Source organism: Lagopus leucura, unplaced genomic scaffold, assembly GCF_019238085.1.
Source record: "Lagopus leucura isolate 7727_CA_CO unplaced genomic scaffold, USGS_WTPT01 Super-Scaffold_100037, whole genome shotgun sequence".
Lineage (NCBI taxonomy): Eukaryota > Metazoa > Chordata > Aves > Galliformes > Phasianidae > Lagopus > Lagopus leucura.
This window is the reverse complement of record NW_024962286.1, coordinates 4,186,091-4,209,011: the sequence shown is the minus strand read 5'-3', so window position 1 is coordinate 4,209,011 and position 22,921 is coordinate 4,186,091. Positions and strand designations below refer to the sequence as shown.

The 22,921-nt window shown below is 45.2% G+C and overlaps 1 protein-coding gene across 1 annotated transcript; it reads left to right on the top strand.

Annotated features, from left to right (window-relative positions):
- The first annotated feature begins 483 nt into the window (after positions 1 to 483).
- On the top strand, positions 484 to 19,655 carry MXRA8 (matrix remodeling associated 8). Its single transcript, XM_042883244.1, has 10 exons — positions 484 to 698; positions 5,959 to 5,982; positions 6,407 to 6,715; positions 6,865 to 6,966; positions 8,220 to 8,678; positions 12,401 to 12,559; positions 12,764 to 12,794; positions 13,769 to 13,845; positions 14,407 to 14,484; positions 15,363 to 19,655. Exons 1-10 carry the CDS (start codon positions 650 to 652, stop codon positions 15,386 to 15,388), a joined length of 1,314 nt encoding a protein of 437 aa, XP_042739178.1. The 5' UTR covers positions 484 to 649; the 3' UTR covers positions 15,389 to 19,655.
- Positions 19,656 to 22,921: the final 3,266 nt, after the last annotated feature.

Here is a 22,921-nt window from a genome sequence, read left to right as displayed (position 1 = left end):
TGCCCTAAGCTCCCACGTATCCAGTCTTCTGCCATGATTGCCCTCTTGCTGGATAGTTGCTGTTAAGTCCCTGATTACAAATCGCAGGGCAGGGGAAACGTTGTTTTCTAGGTTGTCTCCTGAGACTTGAGCTTAAAGTAAAGCCATACGAAGAGACAAAGATCAAAAAACCACTGAAGGCAACAGAATAAATTGTCTCGAGCAGACAGCTGGACGAGTGTCAAACAAAGGAAGGAACAGCTGGATCAAGTAAAGCACAAGGAAAATTAGTTTCATCCTCCGGGGAAGGGAGAAAGATTTGTTTCTAGAGCCCAGATCTGTGTGGGACCAACCATAGCCGATAAAAGTTTTACATCAAAGTCAGGTCCCAGAGGGAGGGGAAGGAGAGGAGTGGGTGTTTGTAGTAACTGTGCAGGGAGTTATGGAGAGGAAGGAGGTGGAGTGTGAGCGTGGGGGAGAGCAGTGGGGAGGTGGGGAGTTAGGACTTGTAGGTGGAGTAACTGCAGAATATGAGCTGCTGTCCACAGCTTTCTGGATGTAAATTGATGAGGTCATAGTGTTTTCCAGTTAGCAAAAAAAAAAAAAGTTTTTTTTTTAAAGTCTTCAACTTGTTTTTCAAGAGAGACGGAAACACGGAGAAGCTGAAGGAATGGAGCAACTAGCAAAACTCCTTCTGTGGCAGCTTTTGCTTCAGCAAAGTAAGCTCCTAGCTGGTCGGTGTGATGTTACTTGTTTCTGTTTCAGCTGCAGAGGATGGGGCTGGAGATGAGAGAGATCCTGAACTGTTATCTTTGTTAGATTTTGCTGAGGTTCCTTGTTTCGCTGGGTTTGGGTCTGCGAGGGGAAAGATTTATGGAGTTCTCAGGCTTTTTTGAGAGGAAGGGAAAGAATGGAGAAATACTTGAGGTTAAATACTGCTTCATTCAGCATGTTTGTGAAATTTATTTCGTCCTCTCAGTTACTTTAATTGTGAATTCAAAAGCAGTAAGCTTAAAGGAGAGTACTGTAAATCTTGGATAGTTTGAGTTACAGGTCCAAGGCTATTTCATACTTTTGAAGAGGCAGAAACAGCTGATATGTTTGTGCATTCAGGATGGAGGTGCAAATGTAAGTTTTTATTCCTTGCCAGCATAAAGATAGATAGGAATTCACTTAGACATTAAGGTACAGGAGTGGGATGAGGGCAAGTATGATGGATGCACAGCAGCAGAGTGACTTGTACATTTTCCTGTACCACAGTTTTCTGTAGGAGCTGAAAATACATCCAGTGTCCTGAGAGCCTGATCCTAAACTGAGCAGAGAGACCTCAGTCAGTAATGCTTGGAAGGCAGGAGAAGGCATGAGGATAAATTGTAAAAGCCAAGCAAATCTACCTTTGCAAGACCTTGGGGTCTAAGGAAGGCACCTGTGAGCAAGGAGGAATTGCAGCTCAAAGCACAGTATGGAAAGACCTCATTCCAGGTGCTGACAATAGGAAGTGAGGAGCTTTTTGGGGAGCAGTGACCCTTCTGCTTCTCACAGCCCTTAGTGAAAGGCTGTGGCTTTCCACCTGAGCCTCTTGAAATTCCTCAGTATACAGAGCTGAGTTCTCAGTTTGGTCCCCGCTTAATGTAGTGCTCATGTCACCAAATCATCCCCGATGTGGTGATGTCTAAAGGCAAGGGTTAGGAATGGAATCAGTCATAGGGACAGAAGGGTTATAGTGACTCAAAAAAGTAATGTGGGGGGAGTGGGTTAAGCTGGGGGAAGGAGGAGAAGCACCAACCAGTCCAGCTGCTCCCCAGTGTGGCTGAGCATGCTAGCAGTGCCTGGGGCAGGAACAGCAGGTTGGGTTGCTGCACAGCACAGAGCCAGCAGTATCCCACCACAGGATGGGCGATTCTCACGGACATCTTAGGGTGTATTTTGGAGAGAGAACTTGTCCATCTGCCAGGGAGCCGTGATGCTGAGTGCTGCTGTACCCACCCAGGTCAGGTTAGTGTAATGAGAGAAGGGAGGAAATCTGTGTCTCTGTGTTTGCTGAGATGATCCTGCTTGGAGAAGAACCACACCCTCAAGTGTTAATATCTTGCAAGGAGGAACAGCGCTGTGTTTGGAATGGCTCTGCAAACTATTCCACGGGCCCAGGGCCAACATCAAGTACACGAACCAGAAAAGGGTTTACAAAGCTGAGCTAATATCCGAGCTGTCTGCAAGGAAGTCAGGGCAGATCTGCACGGGATCCTGGCTGTGTGGTGGCCAAGGTGTGATTGCTTTCTTGTCCAGACAGGAGGCTTTTTCCTTTCTGCTGAGGCAGCACATTCTTGCTTTTTGCCAACTTGCAGCACGTCGCTACCTGCAGTGAGGTGCAGGGATGGTTGGGGCTGGGTGGGCGGCCAGCAGCTCCAGTGCAGGCATCCTTGAAAGCAGCATGCTCAGCTGGTGAGAAACTCGTCCCAGCAAGCTTTAAAAATAAACAAGTACAGAGACTTAGATGGAAGTCCAGTTCAAAGCCTGGCCTGGCCGTCAGTTGGCTTTGTAGGGAAAACTTTGTTTAGACAAGGAACTTTATTGCTCACCATCTTCCATCTCTGCCTAGGGATGGGCCCAGGTGGTGCTTCTGGCTACTGATCTCTGTGTTAAAGAAGTGGCTGCAACAACAGTGCTGAGCTCATTTGTGTAGATGTCACCTCGATGTGACTGTGTCATAAACCATGATGGCTTCTGAGGCACTGTGTCAGCTCCCTGAAGAGTCAGGATGGAGTCTCTGCCATTCTCCAAAAGTATTTGGAAATAGCTTGTTAGCACAAGCTTCTGTTTTTGAGGTAATTACGTAATAACTCAATGGAGACCATTAAATCTCCTGCAGAAGCAGTGGGGTTTATGGGAAAAATAAAGGAAGATGCTGTTCAGGCAGCTTATCCTGGCATCAGTGGCAAAGCCCTCGCCGTGTCCCACGGAGCACATGTGCCACTTGGTGCTCAGGCTGCTGCCTACGGTGTTTGCTGTTCCTTTTTCTGTGCTCCTTCAGTGTGAGACAGGAACTTGGTGGTTTCATTAGCACAGGCTTTGCCTCTGCCAGCAGCTATCTCAGGGAGAAGAGGAGCTGTGCTCTTGTTCAGGCAAGACTCAGGGGGCAGATTGCTGTTTGAACTGCTCTGAGGACAGAGCCTCGAGATCCCCGAGCGTGTAAGATGTCTTTCAGAGCCTGAGGCTTTTACTTGTCGTTTGCTTGCAGTTTTTTGTGGCCTAATTCTTTACTATGAAAGTGGCAGGGATTCAAGCTGTAAGAGCTGGCCCTGCCTTTTACAAGGGATTAGGAAACTGCAGGCTGCTTTCCTCTTCCTATATTGTGGGAGCAGCAGAATACCTTGGGGATCCTACAGAGAGGCAGGCTGAGGCTGCAGAGAGAACAAGTCAGATAGCAGATAGATGTCTGTCTCTTTTTTTCTGAAGTATATCACACAGAGAGAGGTCAAAGTGATTATCCTCCACACAGAACTGCAAATTTAAAAATGAAAGCCACTGTTACCAACTCTTAAGGTATGTGGTGGTTTCGAAGCTGCTGGAGCCCCATGAGCACAAAAGACTGAGCTTCCATGAGGTGCATAAATAACCCTCGATTTTATACTTGCAGATTGGGTAGTGACTCACCAATATAACTGCTTCCAGTCTGTCCCTCTCCTGTAGCTCATAAGCTGTTAATTTTGCTGGTTTATGGATATATTGCTGATTATCTTCAGTAGCAACTGTGGTACACAAACAATAACTTTGAAAGCAGGCCGGGGGGGCATGTCTCTCTCTGGAATGCACTTTGAGTCTCACATAGCAGAGCAAATCTCATATTGTATTTAACTACTGCTCTGTGTCCAGTTTATTAAAAACCAGTTGTTTTAAATTCCTTTTTCTCCAGGCACATAAGAGATCAGAGACATTCCAGATTCCTTTGATTTATAAGCTATTTCACTTACAGCCATCTCAAATAACTCAGTGTATGCATTCAGATTTCCAACACTGACAGGGAATCATCACAATCGGTTCTGCTTTCTTTGTGCTGTGGAGTTCCCATGGCTCTTGTAAAGCCTGCAACATGCCTTTTCCCTTCTGTCCCCTCTAGAGCTTCAGCTGCTGTGCTTCATCAGGCCAGCATCTTGCACGGGCTTTGTTCTAGTGACAGTCACCCAGGGCCATCTTTGTGTGGCAGCACCCAGCAAATCAAATTAGGAGGATGCTAAGAGGCAGGCAAGGCTTCAACAGACGCTCTTCCCTTTTCCTATAAAGAAGCAATGTCCCCTGGTCACCAAGGAGCACTCCTGGAAGGATGCTGGTGTTCTGCCAGCAGCCAACCTGGCCCTCCTGGGTGGGGCAGAGAGGGCTGGGTGGTCATTGCCATGCCAGCAGGGCCAGCACAGCGTGCACAAAGGTGCAGAAGCAGGACAGGCTGCTGAGCAGAGCACACTGGAAGGCTTAGAGGGATGTCTGTCAGATGTTTATGGCGCTGTGTTTGGGCTCAGTGTTTTTTACATTAACGTGCAAGAGGAAAGGAGGGAAGTAAATGCATTCCTGTTGCTCAGCCAGGAGAGGATGTTTCTGCAGCACCAAATCAGCTTGCTGTCAATGAGCATTAAAGCAAAGCTCTGGAAGCACTGGCTGTGCAGCCAACCAGCTCACTTCCTAGCACGCAAGCTGCCACGCATGTTGTGATGCTGTGCTGTTCCCTTGTCACTCTGCAGATGCCACCAACTGTGGGCAGTGCTGGCAGAGGCTGGCAGCTTGTTGTATTTTGCCATCAGGTATTTTGCAGCCTATTAGCAGACATCATCAAATAATGGGATTATAATGTCTCAGTAGGATTCTTTCCTTATATCCAGAGCTGTACAGGCTCTGTCCAAAGAATTTGTTTTCTTTATGATGCTGAGATTACAGATGTAGAAAGAATTCCTTACTTTTGGAGTGTCTTTTGAGCTGGCAGCTCAACAGAGAGCGCTGCTCACTTTTGTTCTCTGGTGCCACTGCCCAGTATTTTGCGATAGGAAAAGAAACAGAGTATATTCTCAGCCCGTGCACTGATGGTGTTGTTAAAATAGCCCCGATCTGGAGTGAATTTCTTTTCTTTTGAAAGGAATAAATTTCAGGGCTGAAAAAAAATAAATAAAAAATGCAGCGTTTGTCAGGAGGACATTGTGCCTATGACATTAGCAGGACAAAACAGCTAATTATTCTGCTAGAACCCACTTGGACTTGACTGGTTAGAGAGATGAATGATGTCATTGTGTTGGGAATCCGATTCGTGCTCTCCAAGCGTGATGCCAGGAGACCCCTCCTACACAAAAAGCAGGAGGGATGGGGCCAGGGGGATGCAGAAACAAAGCCATCAGTTTGTTTTGATGAAGTTCTTCCTGCGTACATCTGAGTCACGCGGCTTGGAGAGAGTTGTGGTTGCTTCCAGAGCATTGATGGTCAACTGTGCAGACCAGGAATGTGAGCAGGAGGCACACATGAGTGTGTGTGTGTGTGTGTGTGTGTGTCTGGCAGCAATGTGTGTCACAAGTGCAAAGCAGAACGGCCACATTGCATCACACTCAGCTTCACAGGTTGTCAAGGCATCCTGCAGCCTTCAGGGATTTTGATTCCTTGGATGGAATTAACCCCCTATCAGTTACATAGGAGTTGGATTTGAATGGTGAGCCCAGGCCAGGGCTGTTGTTGGTTCTTATCCCTGCTGTTGACTGTCCTTTGTGGAAGGATAGAGCACTTATCTTTGTGTTAGAGAACTACTCCCAGGCAGCAAGCACCAAGCAAGGTCACATTCTCTGGGCTTAATCACAACACCTGTGTTAAATAAGTGTGTTAACAACAAAGGGAGTAACAGATGGAATAACAACAGGAGATGGTGGCTGACCAGGAGTGCATTTGTTGTGTTTTGTTTTGTTTTTTTGCTTCTTTAATTTTGACTTTGTTTTTTTTCTGCTTCAACAGGTTCTGTTGTTTATTTATATTCAGGTGAGTGACATCTTTGTAATCTACGTGGGTTTCTGTCACCATAAGAAGGAATTTGGTGTTATGAAATCAGAGTCCATGTAATGGGGATTTCGTGGGTAACTTCTGCCATGCACACCATGAGCTAGTGCCTCTAAACACTGGGCTAACTGAGCATTAGGATTAGGAAAGGGTAGGTATGACAGGTCAGATTTAGGATCCTGATAACAGACGTTTTTTGAATGAAATCAGTGATTTTTAAATAAAAAAAGTAATAATATTGTATTTCTCCATTAGAGAGCTCTGTGTTGGTCTTGAAAGTTGCTTTTCTTCCGATGGGTTTCTTTTGGGTGCAGAGATTCTAGGACAGGACCTAATCTCACTCTAGTCCCTCCTTTACGTGCCATTAATGTGATCACTTTATTCTTTCTTTGCTCCTTGCCCTCAGTGCCAGCTGATGCCTCAAACCCAGACAGCGTTGTAGTGTCAGTGTTAAACATCAGTGCAACCCGGGGCTCGCAGGCTGTCCTGCCATGCAAGAGTTACCGCATGGTGTGGACTCAGGACCGCCTGAACGACCGCCAGCGTGTGGTGCACTGGGATGTGTACAGCACCTACTATGGAGACAACAAGATGGAGAGGCTGTGTGACATGTACTCAGCAGGAGATCAGCGTGTCTACAGCTCCTACAACCAAGGGAGGATCTTAATGCCCCAGAATGCATTTACAGATGGCAACTTCTCACTGGTGATCAAAGGTACCAAACAGGATCTTTTTCTCTTTTATCCCTAAGCTTTGCAAAGGTCTTTTGGCTTCTGCGCAAGCATTTGCTGAATAGCACAAATGACAAAAGTAGTTGGCTCAGCATGAAACGTTCAACTTGTCCTCTCTTCTCTCTTATGCTAGATGTTGCAGAGAGTGATGCAGGTATATATTCGTGTAATCTTCATCATCACTACTGCCACTTGTATGAAACTGTGAAAATTCAACTAGATATCACTAAGAAAGGTAGGTGTGACAGCATGGTGTCCCTTTCTGCAAGGGCAAGACTGGCAGCTGAAGTCCAGTGGTCCCCAGGTCTGAGCTGAATTCACAGTGGGGCTTGTGTGCTGATTCACAGCAGGCATTGCATGCTATTCTGCTAGCATCAGAGAGCACTGTGGATGAAGGCTTTTTGCCCATGCCTGCTCTGTTGCAGCTCAGGACACAGGTGCAACAAGAATCTTGCAGTGTATCAGGAGGCAGCAGTGCTTACTGTGTGGCTTTCTATTATGTTCCCTGAATATCAGAAATTTTGATCAGTGTATGGTTTTATGAAAGCCCTTCCTCTCTTGGCCTGTGCTCAACTCTGCAAAGCCTTTTAATTGTACACTAGCCAGCCCAGTTAGCTAACTGGGCCGTCAATGCTCCAGCAATAAAACATTCCTAGTAACAATCCATCATGAGTCAAGTTAGCCACAAAGATCTGTCTTGTAACGTGGATTGCTGAGCTTAGCTTGAGAAGCCTGTTGTTAAAAAACAAAACAAAACAAAAAAAAACCTCGAATCCAGCTCTGAAAGGAAGTTTCTAAGGGCTGTTGGTACCTCAGTGTGTGCCACCTGCACCTCATAAGCACATAAGTTGTTTAAATAAACCTACACACAGTGCACAAGTAAGGTTGCTGGGGCTGATGGTGCTGGGAAGCAGCTGAAGTGCTGAGTTGTCTAAAAAACTGATGGGATAGAAGTGCAGAAGTGCACCCCTGCTGCTGTTCTCACAGCTTCTATGCAGTAACAACACCCAGGCTGGCCTGTGAGCCCTGGACTGCTCATCTGTGTTTTGATTCCTCTGTTATTCCTTCTTCAACAACAAAACACAGAACAGTGTTCCTTGAACTTCTTCAGTAATTAGGGTATATGTGGGAAGGAAAGCATTTCCTGCTTGGAGAATGAGGCACAGCATATTGAAGATGGAGTCTGTTATTCGTGTTGCATTCATGGTCTGTTGAGAGAATGTTCTTCCTTCATTCTGAAGCGGGAGATGAATTCTTACTTTTAAGGAAAGGAAATGGCTGTGCTCAATGCACCCACCTGGGATGTGAAGATATGGGTGCCTTTGTTCACTGAGTGCTGAACTGAGTGTGAGTGAGGTACGTTACCCCTGTGGCACTTCAGGATCTTTGGAGAGGATGTGTTATAGGATTGCAGGGTCTGAGAGCAACCCGAGGTGTGCATGGGTATCCTTAAGCAAATGGGTAAAGATGCACGTGTTATCTCCACAGCCAAAGCAGCCAAAGAGTACTGGGATGGAGAGAAGGCTGTGATTGTTGCCTTGGAAGGCAGTACTGTGATGCTCCCTTGTGTCAACCGGAACCACATCTGGACCGAACGGCACAGCGAAGAGGAGCAGCAAGTGGTCCATTGGGACAGGCAGCCCCCAGGGGTTCCCCACGACCGCGCTGACCGCCTCATTGACCTCTATGCCTCTGGTGAGCGCCGCTCTTACGGGCCTCTCTTCATTCGGCAGAAGATGAACATCACTGACACAGCCTTTGCCCTGGGGGACTTTTCCCTGCGAATTTCTGAGCTGGAAAATGCAGACGAAGGCACTTATTCCTGCCACCTGCACCACCATTACTGCGGCCTGCATGAGCGCAGGATCTACCAGGTCTTTGTGACAGAGCCAGTGAGAGAGAAGAAGGTGGTGAACCTCACAACCCACAACACTGCCCCGGCCGTAGGTGAGTGGCTTCTGGCAGTGCTTCTGACTGCAGGAGGGGAGGGAGTGTGGTCGAGACAAACCTGTACCACAGACACCTCTGAACTGAAAGTGCCACTCGAAGCAGTGCAGGGGGTTTTCCTGTATGATTTCTCCTATTTGAGCCGTGAGCAATTCCTGCCCTTAAAATCAGAGAATTAGATGAGGTCTTGCCTCCCTCCCTCACTACTAGTGCGGAGCTCTAATGTGCAGGCTGCATTCTTACTGAGCTGTTTCCATTACAGTGGTGTACCTGGGGCTACAAAATATTAGTGAGGATTCTCTGGTGTTGCTTTAACACTGAGCTGCACCCAGAGTGGAGTGTGCCACCCACCAGGGCTGACTACCCTGCCTGCTGTACCGCAGTAACATCATGTCCTGCTGCTCTTTGCTCTGCTCTGCAGAGTTTAAACTCGCTAAAGCAAGCAAACTGTTTTTCTAACAGACTCCCTTTTCTGCTTGCTTTTATGAACCAGGAGAGGGTGTGGAGTAGGGGGTCTGTTCTGTGCTGCCTTTGCTGTTACAACATGCCCCTGTTTGCATAAGCACTTCCCACCCTGCTGCTCAGGGGTTCAAGCTGTGCCAGGTGCCAGACTCTGCAGAATCAACCACCAGGAATTTTCCTCCACCCTTCAGCTTTTTTTTTCTTTCTTTTTTTTTTTTTAAAGCCAATTTTCACATTTTCCACTGCAGTGAGCTATCATTTGACAGCCTGTCCAAACCCCAAACCATCGTGCTTCGTTCAGGCAGAAAAATAAAATCCCAAGTTTAAAAAAAAAAATGCATATATGAAAGTCCCTTAGGTATAGTTCCATATTAACATTTTAAAATAATCACTGTGGCTTAATGTTTATTGGCTGCTTACTACAGAATTTGGACATTACTGCATAGTAATGGTGATAGGAGGACGGTTGGATGTTGATGATGATGTTGTAGTTCCTTCCCAACCTTGTGATTCTATGATTCACACGTTTTTAGATATGTCTGTTCTTCTCTAGCAATTAGTTTTTCTTCAAGTCACAGAAGCCCAAACCTCCCCACTGGGACTAAGGCTGGTGGACAGAAATCCTGGCTGTACTGAAGAGGGGTTGGCCATTGGGGCTGTGCTGACACAGGGACCAGAACACACAAGTATCAGTCTCCCTGCATCTGGCTCTTTTGCTACCCTTGAGCCCTATCTAAACCCACTGTGCAGATGGAAACTACGTTGTTGCCCACCCAGGAATCTTTCTCTCACTGTTGTGACTGTGGCTGAATGTTTACCCCCTGCCCAGCTGGCAGATCCTGCAGGGCTCTCTTGGTTTGGAAGCAGTGCCGCACTGCTGAAGGAATTTGCCTTCCTGAGAAAAGCCATTTTCACAACCAGCTTTGTCCCCTGGGGGCAGGGAAGGATCAGCTGGACTGAGAGCAGTAGGCACCAAAAAAATGCTGAGTCGATGGGAACAGGGAAAGGAGCTGAGATTCTGGAGTGCCTTTTTGAAGCCCTTCGCTGATGGGCAGCCTGTTTGTGTATAGCAGCAAAGGCTGAGATACTGCTCCTCTGTGAAGAGCTGGGCAGAAATTTTCTGGGCTGTAAGTTAAAGCTAAAATGAAACATCAGGAGATAACAAAAGCAAAGCAATGAGGTTTTTTTTTTTCAGCAAGCAGCAATCGTTTCTGGCGTAATTCCAAGGCTCAGAGCTGTTTCCAGACAGGAAATTTCATCCTGTTTTGAACTATAAACATGAGTTCAATTCTGTTCCCAACTCCCAGCAGAAGAAATATGTTGTATGTCTACTAATTTAGTGTATTTTTACTCTGCATTTGTTTTGGAGCAAGTGATTGAAGAATAGCCTATCTTGCAGAACTACTCTCAGTCCTTGCCAGCCTAGGAAAGAAAACGTGCCACGTACCCAGCAGCTGTGAGCTCTCATGGTGCAGCTCTCTCCATCTTTTCCAGCTGAAAGATCTGACCCTTCTACATTCTGATAAAGTAACGTGAAGGCATCTCTTCCAGTTTTTTGTTCCCCACCATTGAGACTTATTTTCCAGCAGTTAGATCATGTGAACGGAGTGGAGGCAGAAGGGAAAACCAAGCTGAGACATACTGAAGGATGCTGGTGATAGAATAAAGCTGCATCTCTGGTTTTGCACCTTGTCATTCTAGTGTCAGAATAAAGTTTCAGTTCAGATCCTACCCTCCCCTGCAGTACTGTGGGAAAGCAAAGGGCCAGGAACAGGATGCATTTAGGTCTGCTGGCTCCATGGCTGCTGCAGTGGCTACCATCTCATTACGGCAGCTGCTGAAGAAACCCTTCGTGATGCAGAGGTTTGTTAAAGTAGAACTGTCACATACACTGTTTGCAGCTTTACAAGTGGCTTTTTTGGTTTGGTATTTCTTAGTGGTGAAAAATACATGCTAGCTTTGAGCAGGACAGCCAGCACAAAGCATCCAGCATTTGGAGATTTGTTGGTTAGCTTAACAAGCTGCTTGCCTGCTCTGCTGCCATGTAGGGTGAGGCTGGACAAAATCAGGGCTCTTGGTGCTGTATTTTTTGAGGGGAATATTTTGTTTCAGGACTCGGCCTTTTTACAGTACTGCGTTGATGGAAATGAGCAGTTTCTAACATTTCCAAATGGCCTCAAAAGGAAAACCAGCTGTTGAAATAATGATGAACTTGCTGGCTTAGCTCGACTGCGACATTCTTGTTCGTGCTGATCAGTTCTGACCTTAACTGGTGCTGGAGATGTGGCTTTGCTTAAAGAGGAATACCAAAACGCTGCTGGGGAAGGCTGTTCGTGATGGAGTACAATTAGCTGGACACAGAGCCATGTCTGATAACAAATGAGACCAGCTGTCTGACTCTCATCCCTATGACTACTTAATCCCAATGTTAAAATCAGTGCTTATTACTGGCTGGCTTGCTTGAGGCAGGCTCACTTCAGAAGGCATTGCTGAATGGCACCGTGGCTTTGGGGATGTTTTCCCAATCTTTCCCCTTATTCCCTCTGACTGGGGTTGAACTCCCAGGAGAACAGTGGTCAAAACCCCTTGCTGGTGCACTCAGCTCAATTCTGAAGGGAAAAGCCTTCCATAGCACAGCGTGTCCTATGGCTTTGTGGTCTGTGCCTGGATTTGTCCACTCCTCTGAGAGTCGCAAGCAGAGAAGTTGCCCTCTTTGTATGTGCAACGCATTGACCTATTTATTTGAGAGCTACAAAAATGTTCCACGTAAAAGTTTAGAGTTACCCTTTCCTGTGCTGAGGAACTGCAGTGCTGCTGCACCCACAAGTGGAATGGAATCTTGGCTTTTCTTTGTGGGCTTTTATTTTATTGATTGATTTTTATTTGATTTCAAAGGGAACTCATTCTTTGGCATTGAAAATTCCTCCCACTCTGTAAATTACAACCTTTGGCCAGGAGTGGCTGCTTCATACTTCAGCTGTCTGGAGCCGAAGCGATGTGGTGTGTGCGTGTTGCAAGGGACCCAGAAGAGGGCTGTGCTACCCCAGAGCAATCCTAGGTTGTCTGTTGTGGCTTCTTGCTGGACTTGCTCTCTGCTGTAAACAAAAGCAACGCACTGATAAGCAGGCAGCAGCATGGGAACGTGCAATGGCCACTGAACATGCTTTTGAGTTCCATGTACGGGCCCACCTGCAAACATGCTTTGCTTTGAATGCCAGTGTCAATTATTGCCTCGTATTCCTTTTTTTCTCTGTTCTCAGATCCAAATGTTGTCAGGGGGCACAATGTGATAAACGTCATCATCCCTGAGAGCCGCATCCACTTCTTCCAGCAGCTGGGCTACGTCCTGGCAACGCTGCTGCTCTTCATTGTCCTGCTCATCATCGTTGTCTTCATCACCCGCAAGCGCAGGCAGAGAGGTGAGTGCTGGAGATCACCACCTCTGGAGTCCTGCTCCATGGCAGGAGAGGTGATTCTGCAATTACTGTGCAGCACAGTGCTTGCTGGAAGCATCACAGCAGAGAGGACTGAGTAGCTGCTATGCGTTGCTGTTATCAGTGGTATGTGGGAGGTGTTGGTTGGATTGGATATAAATGCTCATTCTACTTCTTGTCCTTATTTAGGTTATGAATACAATGTGAAGAAATATGGAGAGTAAGTATCATGATAGAATCTGCTGTCTGTGAGTAGAATACGTAAGAACAAACTTAATGGTCTCTTGCCTCTGTTGTTAAGAGCCTAAAACAGCTGAAGATCTGTTTATGAGAATGCAGCCACCTACAGCACAGACTGTTTGATAGAATTTCTTTGTTTAACACTCTAGTCATTTTTAGGGTGATGTTTCCAGGAAATACATGCTTACTTCGTGGTCGAATATCAGGAAGCAAATTCCATGCTGACAAGGTGTGGAAGGAGAGAATGGCTTGTAGGGATTGTTTGGCACCTCTGGTTATAACTTGGGAACTGATTCACAGACGGTGTTTATGTGAGATGTCATTAGGAGTAGTGGTAAAGGGGTAATGCACAGATCTACTGTAGACTCTGCTGTGAAATGGACCTAAGCCAAGATGGTGTATCTGGGTCCCTTTGTGTTTTGTTACCTGTAGCAAAGTGGAAGAAATGGGAAAGTTCCAGAACAGATTGGTTCCCCAGTTTTCTAGACATTGGTCAGATTTGAGAGGGAAAAGAAGACACGGATTAACCAGAGATCTCTTGGTGTTAGTAGAAAAGACAGTGAAAGCAAGAGAGAGGAGAAATAGATTCCCTAATAAGTAGTATGATCCTGTGAAATCTGTTTGACAGGTTAAGGGCAAACAGAGGAAAAATATCCGTGTGCAGTGGCTGCCAAAGCTGTCATCTCTCTGTCATACTTTCTCCAGGGAAGCTTTGTAGAAACAGAAAAGGATTCTACAGGGATTACTGTGAAAGTCACCAGCATTTAACAAAGAATTAAATCCTCTATGAGTTTTTTCAGCTGTCCTCCAGATGTATAGCCAATAAACAATTTAAATTAATAAAAACAATTTAAAAGTTCTCGAGAAAGCTATTGTGGAAAAAAAAAAAAGTAAGAGGAGCCAGTTATTAAAGGATGTACCAATAACCATTTTTCACTCTTGTTGATTTTCCAGGAAGGATGTAAATCTTAAAGAATTTACAGTCGACACAACAGATCTGACTCAGTACAAGAGTGAAGACATCAGGCTGGGTATGTATCAGCTAGCAGCCATTCTCCAGACCTGTTCAAAACTTGTTACAGCTAAGGACCTCTTAATGACATTTCTGTGTTCATTTTGTAGTAATCTTTGTGGTTGTAAATGCACACTTAGGGGAATCTCACCCCTAGTAAAGGTGCAGCCTTTTAAAGAGCAAGCTGACGTGCTTTGGCTATCAAAATTGCTGCAGTGATGGCCCCAGTGAGCAAAAGGCAGATGTAAAAACTGAGGCAAGGAACAAAAGAGTAGCAGAGGGTGAGCTGCAAACCAGGGCAGCAGCAAACATAGACTGCTATCAGGATGGAAGAATCTGTGGTACCTGTGAGGAGCAGAGAGTTAAAGCATGATTAGTACCAGGAAAAAAATACAACCACCCTAAGATGTAGCCTGTTATTCTGTTGAGCAGTTGATTAACTCTATGAGTTACCCCTAAAGATCTGGAAATGATAGACCTAGGGTGCTTCAAGGAAGGGCTGATCCCTTCCTTGTAAGGCTTTGTTTTCTCTTAATGTTCTAATGGCTGTCTGAATTACATACATTCCTCCCTTATACAGATTACAAAAACAACATCCTGAAGGAGAAGGCTGAGCAAGCCAGAAGTTTCCCAGCAAAGAACATTGATTTAGACAAAGGTAATAATGACCTGCTTCACCCTAATTGGTGGCTGTAGGAACCTTCTGATGGGTTGGAGGAGGGAGGAGGGAAGAGCACAGGATAGCAGTGAGCTGACCAAGCCACAAGCAAATGAAGAATGGTAAACATCATGACAAATGGCAGCAGGAATGAGAAGCCAGTTCTCTTCCTATCCTTTCATCATGGAGCCACAAGATGCAAGTAGTGATTAGGCTTTTAAAAGCTTCTGGCATGACACAAATAGAATTTTTCTTTATTGGGAAAAGAATCCCTAGCAGGGTTGGAATAGTGCATTTTAGATTACAACCTCGGAGAGAGATGCATCTCAAAAATGTACTGGCATGGTCTTTGAGAAGAATCTGCTGTGCAGAAGAGTGTTTTGAGTTGAATTAATTTACGGGCAATAGGCAATCGCTGACTTTATCCAACAAAACAGCTCCTTCCCTCTAGGAGCTGGATTGCCTTTTGTTTACCCAGTCTAAATTCTGGATGCTATCTGTCAGTTTGCAGAGTTGCACTTATGACAAGCTGTGCTTTAGGAAGGTTAGGTCCTGTGACTCCTTTCATACGATTTTAGAAGATATTAAATGTGTCTGAAGTGGCATCAAGAAGAGAATGATCCATAGAGTCCATGAGTTGCCTTGTATTTGCAGTTCCTGATGCAGCTCTCATGATACTTTACGTACATTCTGCAGAGATGATCTGTGTAATAATTTGTATGCCATAAATCTCACTGTGAGGTTTATGAAGATACTGGGAACGTGGCTGACTGCAAATGGTCACTTGTAACTGTATAACTAATTCCATATCACCGTGTGTTTCTTTGGATGGTTTAGTATTTCATTCCAGGTCTGATCTCCGTTTCAATTGCTTTCAGATTTCAGGAAGGAATATTGTAAATGAAGACATTCCCAAGCTGCTGGCTGGACCAGAAGCTTCAATCCAAGATAGATGGAAAAGAGATGCCTTTCATAATACCACGTCCCTCCAGTTACCATACATTTTTCATGTAGAGTTTCTCCCCAGTAAGCATGAGGGTATTTGCAAATGCTTTCTGAAAGAGTTAGGCCATCTGTCTTGCGTGCATTTATGATGGGTTTGGGTTTACTTTTCTTCTGTTGTTCTCCCAGTCCTCCCTCCCATTTTCTTTCTGATATTATTGTTGTTTTTATGCATCAATGATTTTTATGAGCTGAATCAGCAGACCTTTTGCTTTGATGTTACTGCTTTAAATAAACCAACCTGCAACACCAATCTTAGCTATCATTATATCAGGCATTTTTTTCATGCAATGTACTCATTAGAAAAGTAATAGCAAAGCCTGATTGTGGTCTCTCATATGCTGGTGTACATTGAGAGGAAGAGTACTGTCACTTAGCACTTTATATATTCCAGGTACAAAGAATTGCTTATTCAGCCCTGCACAAATAACAATATAAATACCTCATCATACAAACAGGGAAATGTCAACATCCTCATTTTACAGGGGGAAGGGAGGCAGACAAATCTAGTTGCTACCAATATAGTGTTGGGATCAGCTCCAAAGAGCTCTGGGAGTCTAAATTTGTATTTCTCACTCTAAGCTTGTCTGTTGATTTGTTTTTGTTTCAGTGCAAACCAAACCAAATTTGTCAGGAGCAGACACTTCCAGCTGCAGTTGGAGGTACAGTGCTGTAATGCCAGTGTCAGTTAGATCAGATCCAGAAATATTATGGACAGAGCTAAGCTCCTGTGTGGAATCTGGAGCATGATTTTCCTGCAGTCCTTGAGTGGATCCTCCCCACACAGTTCTTGTGAGCTCATCACAGAAAAAGGTATGATTACAGCACAGTTAGACTAACTGTTGAAAAGAATAACTTCCACAAGCCAACCATGAGGAGCAAAACTAACAATGCATTCCACCAAATAGCCTGTCAGGCACTGTCGTGGATCATGGTCCCCAAAAGAAGCAGCCAGGAAGGGATATGAGTTTACTCTTGTAGGTTTTGGCATTGTTCTGGGGAGCGTAAGTGTGAGGCTGTGGGCTGAAGGGCAAGAATTCTGCATCTAATTCTACTATATCAGGTGGGGGTGTCCAAACATTTGGAAGTCAGTAATTACGTGTTACACTACAAGCAAGGTAAAGTGTCAGGAAAGCCAGAAAATATTAACAGCTCCATACAGTCTCTCTGACTGCTTGAGATATGCTGTGGCACCATTCCCAAACCATGGCACACCTGTGGTCCTTTTGTGCATGGATGAAAATAAGGTTTCCTGCATTTGGGAGTGTGCTGGCAACAGCTTGTGTTCTCATGGAAGCATGTAGCTGGCCAGGGATTGCCAGCTTACTCTTTGAGTGTCTGAAGAGAAGAGCAGAGGAAGGGATTGAGCATGGGTAAGGTGACTGGAGCTGGAGCAAGGTCTCCGGGATGTTGTGAGTGGTGGAAGTGTGAAGAGGAGCTTGTGTGGAACTACTGTGAGTGTCAGGAGTGGTTTCAGGCTTGAAGCAGTGCTGTGCTTGCAGCTGCTGCCTCAGTGTGGATTTCTTCCTGTTGTGGAGAATCCTGAGATCTTTGCTGGTGATAAAGTAGCTGTCCAAGGAAGCATCTCCATTTACCACCTAAACAACTGAGAATATCATCTGCTGCCTTCTACAGTGTGTGTCCTGGCAGTTACAGCCACTCTCACCACTTACCACACGTCAGTGCTATGTAATAGGGGTACAGGTTTGGCCAAAATGGAAAGTGATGTCATGGTTGGGTGAAAGTACCTACTGCAGGCACACATACTGTAAAGGTCCAGGGCTTTTTTGAGAGCTATTCAATACTGTGGGCCTCCCAGACATAGGAATCAAGTCTTGTGCAGACCCTTTCTTTCCACTGCTACCAACCTGGATGTCTGATTTACATGCTACAGCTGAGCAAATCCTGATCTTATGATTTGCTCAGTTCTCCTGCTGTTCTCCAGACAATTTCTGTGATTTCTGCCTTTCTCTTCACTTGAAGATACGCTTGTACAAGAGAGTTCAGAGTAGGCAGACTGAAGACTGGTGGTAAGGAGGGCGTGGGGTTGGGCCCAGGTCCTTATTTGCTTTCCCTTCTCCCAGGGTGTTCAGCCATTCCTAGGTTGCCTTTGGCAGGATCTGATTGGAACCCAGGCTGCATTCCTGCAGGTGTGTAAGGCTGCTCTGGTTATTCCATCAGGGTGGCACAGACTCAAATAATTGCCATTAATCTCTTTCTCCCTCCCTTTCATGTCTGTGAGTCAAAGGATGGAGATCTTTACTTGCCAGTTCAAATTGCTTAGCACAGCTCATACAGACATCAGCTCAAAGTGGGGTTACTCATAAACTCCATTTAAATATTTTATTGGACTTCTAGGCTGCAAAATAGCTTAAGGGGAAAGAAATGTATTTGTTCTCTGAAACAAGTGCTAGGAAGAACTTGATGAGTTCCTCATCCTCGCTTTGATCCCAAGTTTGAATTTGGATAATGGTCAGACAAAGCAGTATAACTTTGACTGATCAAAATGGGAGACCAGGTTGAGATCGTGGTCCTTTTTCATCAGCAGAGGCATACGTTGTGTGATTGGGCTGAGGATCAGCACAGTGGCTTTTAAAAGCAGCCTGCCACATCCAGTGTGTAATTTGCTAAGTTAAAATACTGGCTGAAGGAGATCCAGGCAAGATTGCTGGCTATCGACTGGTGTGTTTTCAAACTGTTGAAAGAAACCAGAAAGCTGAGCCCTAAGCTGAAGAGGTTTTTATTTTTGTTTCTTAGTTCAGAGAGTTAACAAGGGCTGTGTGCCCTCCACTACTGGTGAGAAGCCATCTTTTGCTTGTTTTGTGGTGGGGCTTGGTAGGTGATGGTTGATGGTTGGACTTGATGACCCTGAAGGTCTTCTCCAACCTAAATGATTGTGATCTTGCACGTGGACATTAGGAGTGGATCTACAATCTGGATTTGTAGGTGACCACTAGCTCAAGGACAGGACTGTGTTCTGTTCCCACCCTGCCAGAGGCTTGATGTGATTCTAGGCAGGTTGGCTTTCTCTTTCTCCCATCTCTCATCTCAGCCTTTCTCTCTGAGAAATGATTTTGTCTGAGTTACTTGAGACTTATGGTTTTCTTATGACTTTATCTGTCTTGATAGGAAAACTGCAATGCAGGTGGGTTTTTTCCACTGATGTTCATGCTTGTCTTGGCTTTGTTACTCAGTCTGTCTTCTGTAAACTCATTCATTAGCAACTAACTGCGTTTGTTAATCACTCTAAGAATGCTGTAACCTGTAATATATGCTTTCCCTCATTTTATCATTACATGATAATTTGCAGGAGAGAGTACGTGTGTGCAAATTGTAGGCTTAGATTAGTGAAGATGACATAATCATGATCTTAATTGGACGTAAATAGAGAGGAAGGAAAATAAGTACAGATGAAAGAGCGAAGGACCTGCATGGAGTCAGTGACTTGTAAAAAGGAGAAGAAAGTGAAAGAGCCCATTTCAGAGAGTCTGGGGAAAAAAATTTCTTTCCATAAGATGAGGTCTTAATTGAAGAGTAAAAGAGCTTAATTTGAATGGAAGCTCATGCAGCTGTACAGGCAAACAGTGCGTATTGGAAGGTTGGTTGTGACTTCTGCCAGTCTGATCCTGTGGACTGAGAGCATCAATAGCTGGAGCATGCTTTTTCAGTTCAGTTATCTTTGAAATACATGCAGCTAGTGCATTTTAAGGCTGTTTCGTAATGCAAACCAAAGGGTGCTATGTTGGAACACTGGGATTTGTTCTCAGACACAGTTCTGATACAAAGTGCTGCAGCAAATGAACCCTTTGAGTTCATTTGGCTGATACAAATGAAGTTCCAATGCACTTTTGTATTTCTGCAACTGGATGACGTAGAAACAGGGGAGAACTGAAGTGAGGAAACAGTCACACAATGTAACGTTTGTTTGCCAGAAGATGCAGAAGGCCACTGGCATAACAGGCTGGAAATAGAGCCCTTTCTTTTCTGCTCCATGCATGCAATGCTTCCTCTCGAGACTGTGGGGAAGACCTGGTCCGTGCATCTTGTTTCGTTCTTCATTGTTGCAGAATTAATTTTCATGATGATTGTTACTTAACTTTTACCATTTGTCCTTGCTGTGTAACTCTCCTAGCATTTAAGAAATAAAGGAGAACGTAATAGAGTTTCAATTACAGGTTGATTTTATTTCTTGCTTTCTGGAGATCCTGCCTCAGCTATCGCCAGCATTAGCTAATTCTTCCCATTGTTTAATTTCAGAGCATCCTAAAGTGCTTGACAAAGTGCAGTTCTGATGCAGTGAGTTATTCCAGTGATTTTGGTATGGGACGTTCGGCGATTTTGACTTGGGACATCACCATTCGTCTCAGATGTGGGGCTCACAGGCGAATTCTAGCTCTCCAGAATCGTGTGATGAACATTTCTGTGGCTGCACATGGAGTTGGAATCATTTATCAGAGAGATGAAGGCTGGCAGCTCCTTCAGAGTACATAATTTTGCAGGACCAGAAGGGAAGATAACATATCCTGCTGGAATAGTTTATGGCACAGTTTTATAGTTCTCTCCCAGCCCAAATTCCTTCCTTGCAGAACTAACACCTTGCAAAGTTCCTGCTGTGCATTCTGTTCTTGGAGGGCTGCCACCCACTGAGTAGTATCCCAGCTGGTGACAGAGTTCTTTCAGGGACACTGATGGAGGCAGCCTGCATTGCAGTTTGGGTGGATAAAGCAGGGTGCAGGTGCACCTTGCTGAGAGCAAATGACAGCTGTTCTTGAGCAGGTGAAGCCAGGGACCACGTAAAATAAAGGTCTCATCCCAACTACTCTTCCTGGGACTGTTTTAGGACTTCACTGGTCGTGGTTATAACCTGTAAGTTGGATCATTCATTGTTAGGTGAAGACAGATGAGGACTCTTGAGGAAAAAAAGATACTTTGGGCAGAGTGAGATCATCCTGGAGCTGGTCTCTGTTTTTTTCTGCTCCATGCATGCAATCCCACTCACCAGTCCCACTCTGTGTCTCTGTAGGCAGTGGGTCTGATGTTCCAGGAAAGCAGCTGGGTACAAGCAAAAGCTAATTTAGCAACCACAGGGCCTGCTCTGCAGACCACTGAAATTAAATATTTTCATTGTCTTCAAACTGTCCGAAATGAAGTCCAGATTGTCCCCATTTCCTTTCTGCTTTCAAAGTCTGGGGAGAGCCATTCCAGTGGAGAGGGACTTGTTTGTCGTTAGGAACAGATTTCTTAGGGGAAGAAGAAATACTGGGGAGCTGAGAGAAGCAGGATAGTGGTCTGACGAGACATTCCTAAGCAAAAAGCTCCATTGTTCCCTAGAGGTCAAGTTTCTAAACATATGTGGCCCTCTGCACATCAGCTGCTCTGAAGACAATTGCTGCAGGGAAATTTTCCAAGCGCGGCTCTTTGCTTTGGGGAAAGAAAAAGAAAGTGCTGCAGCTGCTAAAAAGAGGTAGGAGAACCAGAAAATGGTCAAGGAAAGATTGAGTGCTTTGTGTTTGAATCCGGAGGTGGTGAATGCCTGCGGAGCTTACTGAACTGCAGGTCTCTTGCCTCCCTCTAGCGGTCCATGCCCTTATTTCCTCCTGAACTGCATCAGGACCGCGTTGTGCGATGAGCTGACTGGCCCAGTTCAGCTGCACGGAGGGAGTATAAGAGGAAACAAAGCATAGGACAGATCCACGAGCAAAATGGCTTGCAGTACATCCTGCTGCAGCATCTTAATTTTATGTGCATCAAACCTGGTTGGTTCCACTTCTCTTTAAGGATCCTTTCCATGTTTAGTTCTCATTCCGTGTCGGTTAATCTTGCTGATGTGAATACAGTGAGATGAAGGGTAGCTGCATGTCTGCAGGTCACTGTGATTCCAGTCTGGAAGGAATCTTCCCCAGCTCGTAGGTGTCATCACTTTGGTTCCACACAATCCACCCTGCTGGCCTCCTTGGACCATCAGCCCCTACAAGGGGATGGGGAGCACGCAGTGATGCTCACTCCACTAAACCAAAAGTCAGAAGAACAGTGGGAAAACTGCCAGCGATGACTCTTGAGAAGAAATAATCCTCCGAGTGAAAGATGATTTTGTTCAGGTGGTTAAAAGATACAAGATCACAGTGTGGGTTCAACTCACAGAGTGTCAGCGAGCTCAGAGCTTTTCTTTTTCTCGTATCTCTTTAAACAAATATGTATTTGCTAAGCACCCAGAGCATGATGAGCCATTGGAATTCACTGAGACAAGCAGCCACCATCGCTCTAATTCAAAGGACCCCTTTTAAAAAGGCTTGGCTCTTCTCTGTGTGGTAATGAAGTGCACTGCTGTATAAATGAAGCAAAGGGTGAGCAGCTTTCATGCCTCAGGACACTATCTGCTCCCTGCAGGGGTCAGTGAGACTATTTGCTCTGTCACGGAGAGCAGGGCACTAATAGCAAGAGATTTTATGCCTTCTATTTATTTTCCACTGAAGTGTTAAGCACTGAACTCTGCAAGAAGCGAGATATTAGCCCTGATGGACCAGTGGTTTGCTCAGGTGGCACATTCTGCATTCCCATGTACGCTCTTTAATTGGATTAGCTTGTGGTTTGACTGTGACATGAAAGTGGGTTATCTCTTCTGTGCTTTATGGGGACGTGGAAGGCTTTTTGTGAGTCATAGATTCAGCCTCATCATGTCTGTTCCAAGGTAGTATTCTGACAATTATACGACTCATTATATTTTCAGTTGTCAAAAGAGAAAGCAAAGCCAATAGAGCAGGAGCAGAGATTTTTTTTTTTCCAGGTTTAATCTTTGTGCAAACACCACCTGCTCCTCTGAGGAATTCGGGAGGTCATTAAGTATGAACTGAAGGGACCAAAGGGCTGGATGGTTACACTTTGCCTGGATTTTGCACTGAAAATACCCCAAAAAGCTCAGTATATCAGAGCATATAGCTTGCACCACAGCTGTCGTGTAGTCATCCCAGAGAGCATTTCCCATTCTTGCCTGGAGCTTCCTGCTGCAGTCAGTATTTCTTTAGGGATTTTTGTATTGACAGTCAACAGTGTCTCCAACCTGTTTCTTCCGTCTCCCCTCCTTTATGATCCTCGTTATATATTCTTACAGCTTCATTTACAAATGCTTTATGTTAACTGGTTTTGCTCTCTCCAGCTCATTTCCCTACCCCCCCATTAGTCCAGGTAACAAAGAGTTGACAGCACACATAGCAGTAGTGATGTACTGATTATCTGAATCCAAGTACCACCTTCATTTTCCATTACTGTAATGTAATTCTACTTAAATGACACCATAAATAGGAGCACAGGAAATAGGGATGTGTCTTTGCTGATCTCCAAGCCTCTAAGAGCATCGACATGTTCTGCTGGTAAAAGAACCATCCCAGTGCCACAGGTAATTCAGTCACTGAGCTGCGATTTACTCCTTCAGAGAAAG

Excerpts from the sequence above, each read along its gene's own strand:
- MXRA8 (XM_042883244.1), top strand. The coding sequence starts at position 650 with ATGGAGCAACTAGCAAAACTCCTTCTGTGGCAGCTTTTGCTTCAGCAA. Across the intron at positions 699-5,958 it reads GCAGCTTTTGCTTCAGCAAA|GTTCTGTTGTTTATTTATAT; the intron begins GTAAGCTCCTAG and ends CTGCTTCAACAG. Across the intron at positions 5,983-6,406 it reads TGTTGTTTATTTATATTCAG|TGCCAGCTGATGCCTCAAAC; the intron begins GTGAGTGACATC and ends CCTTGCCCTCAG.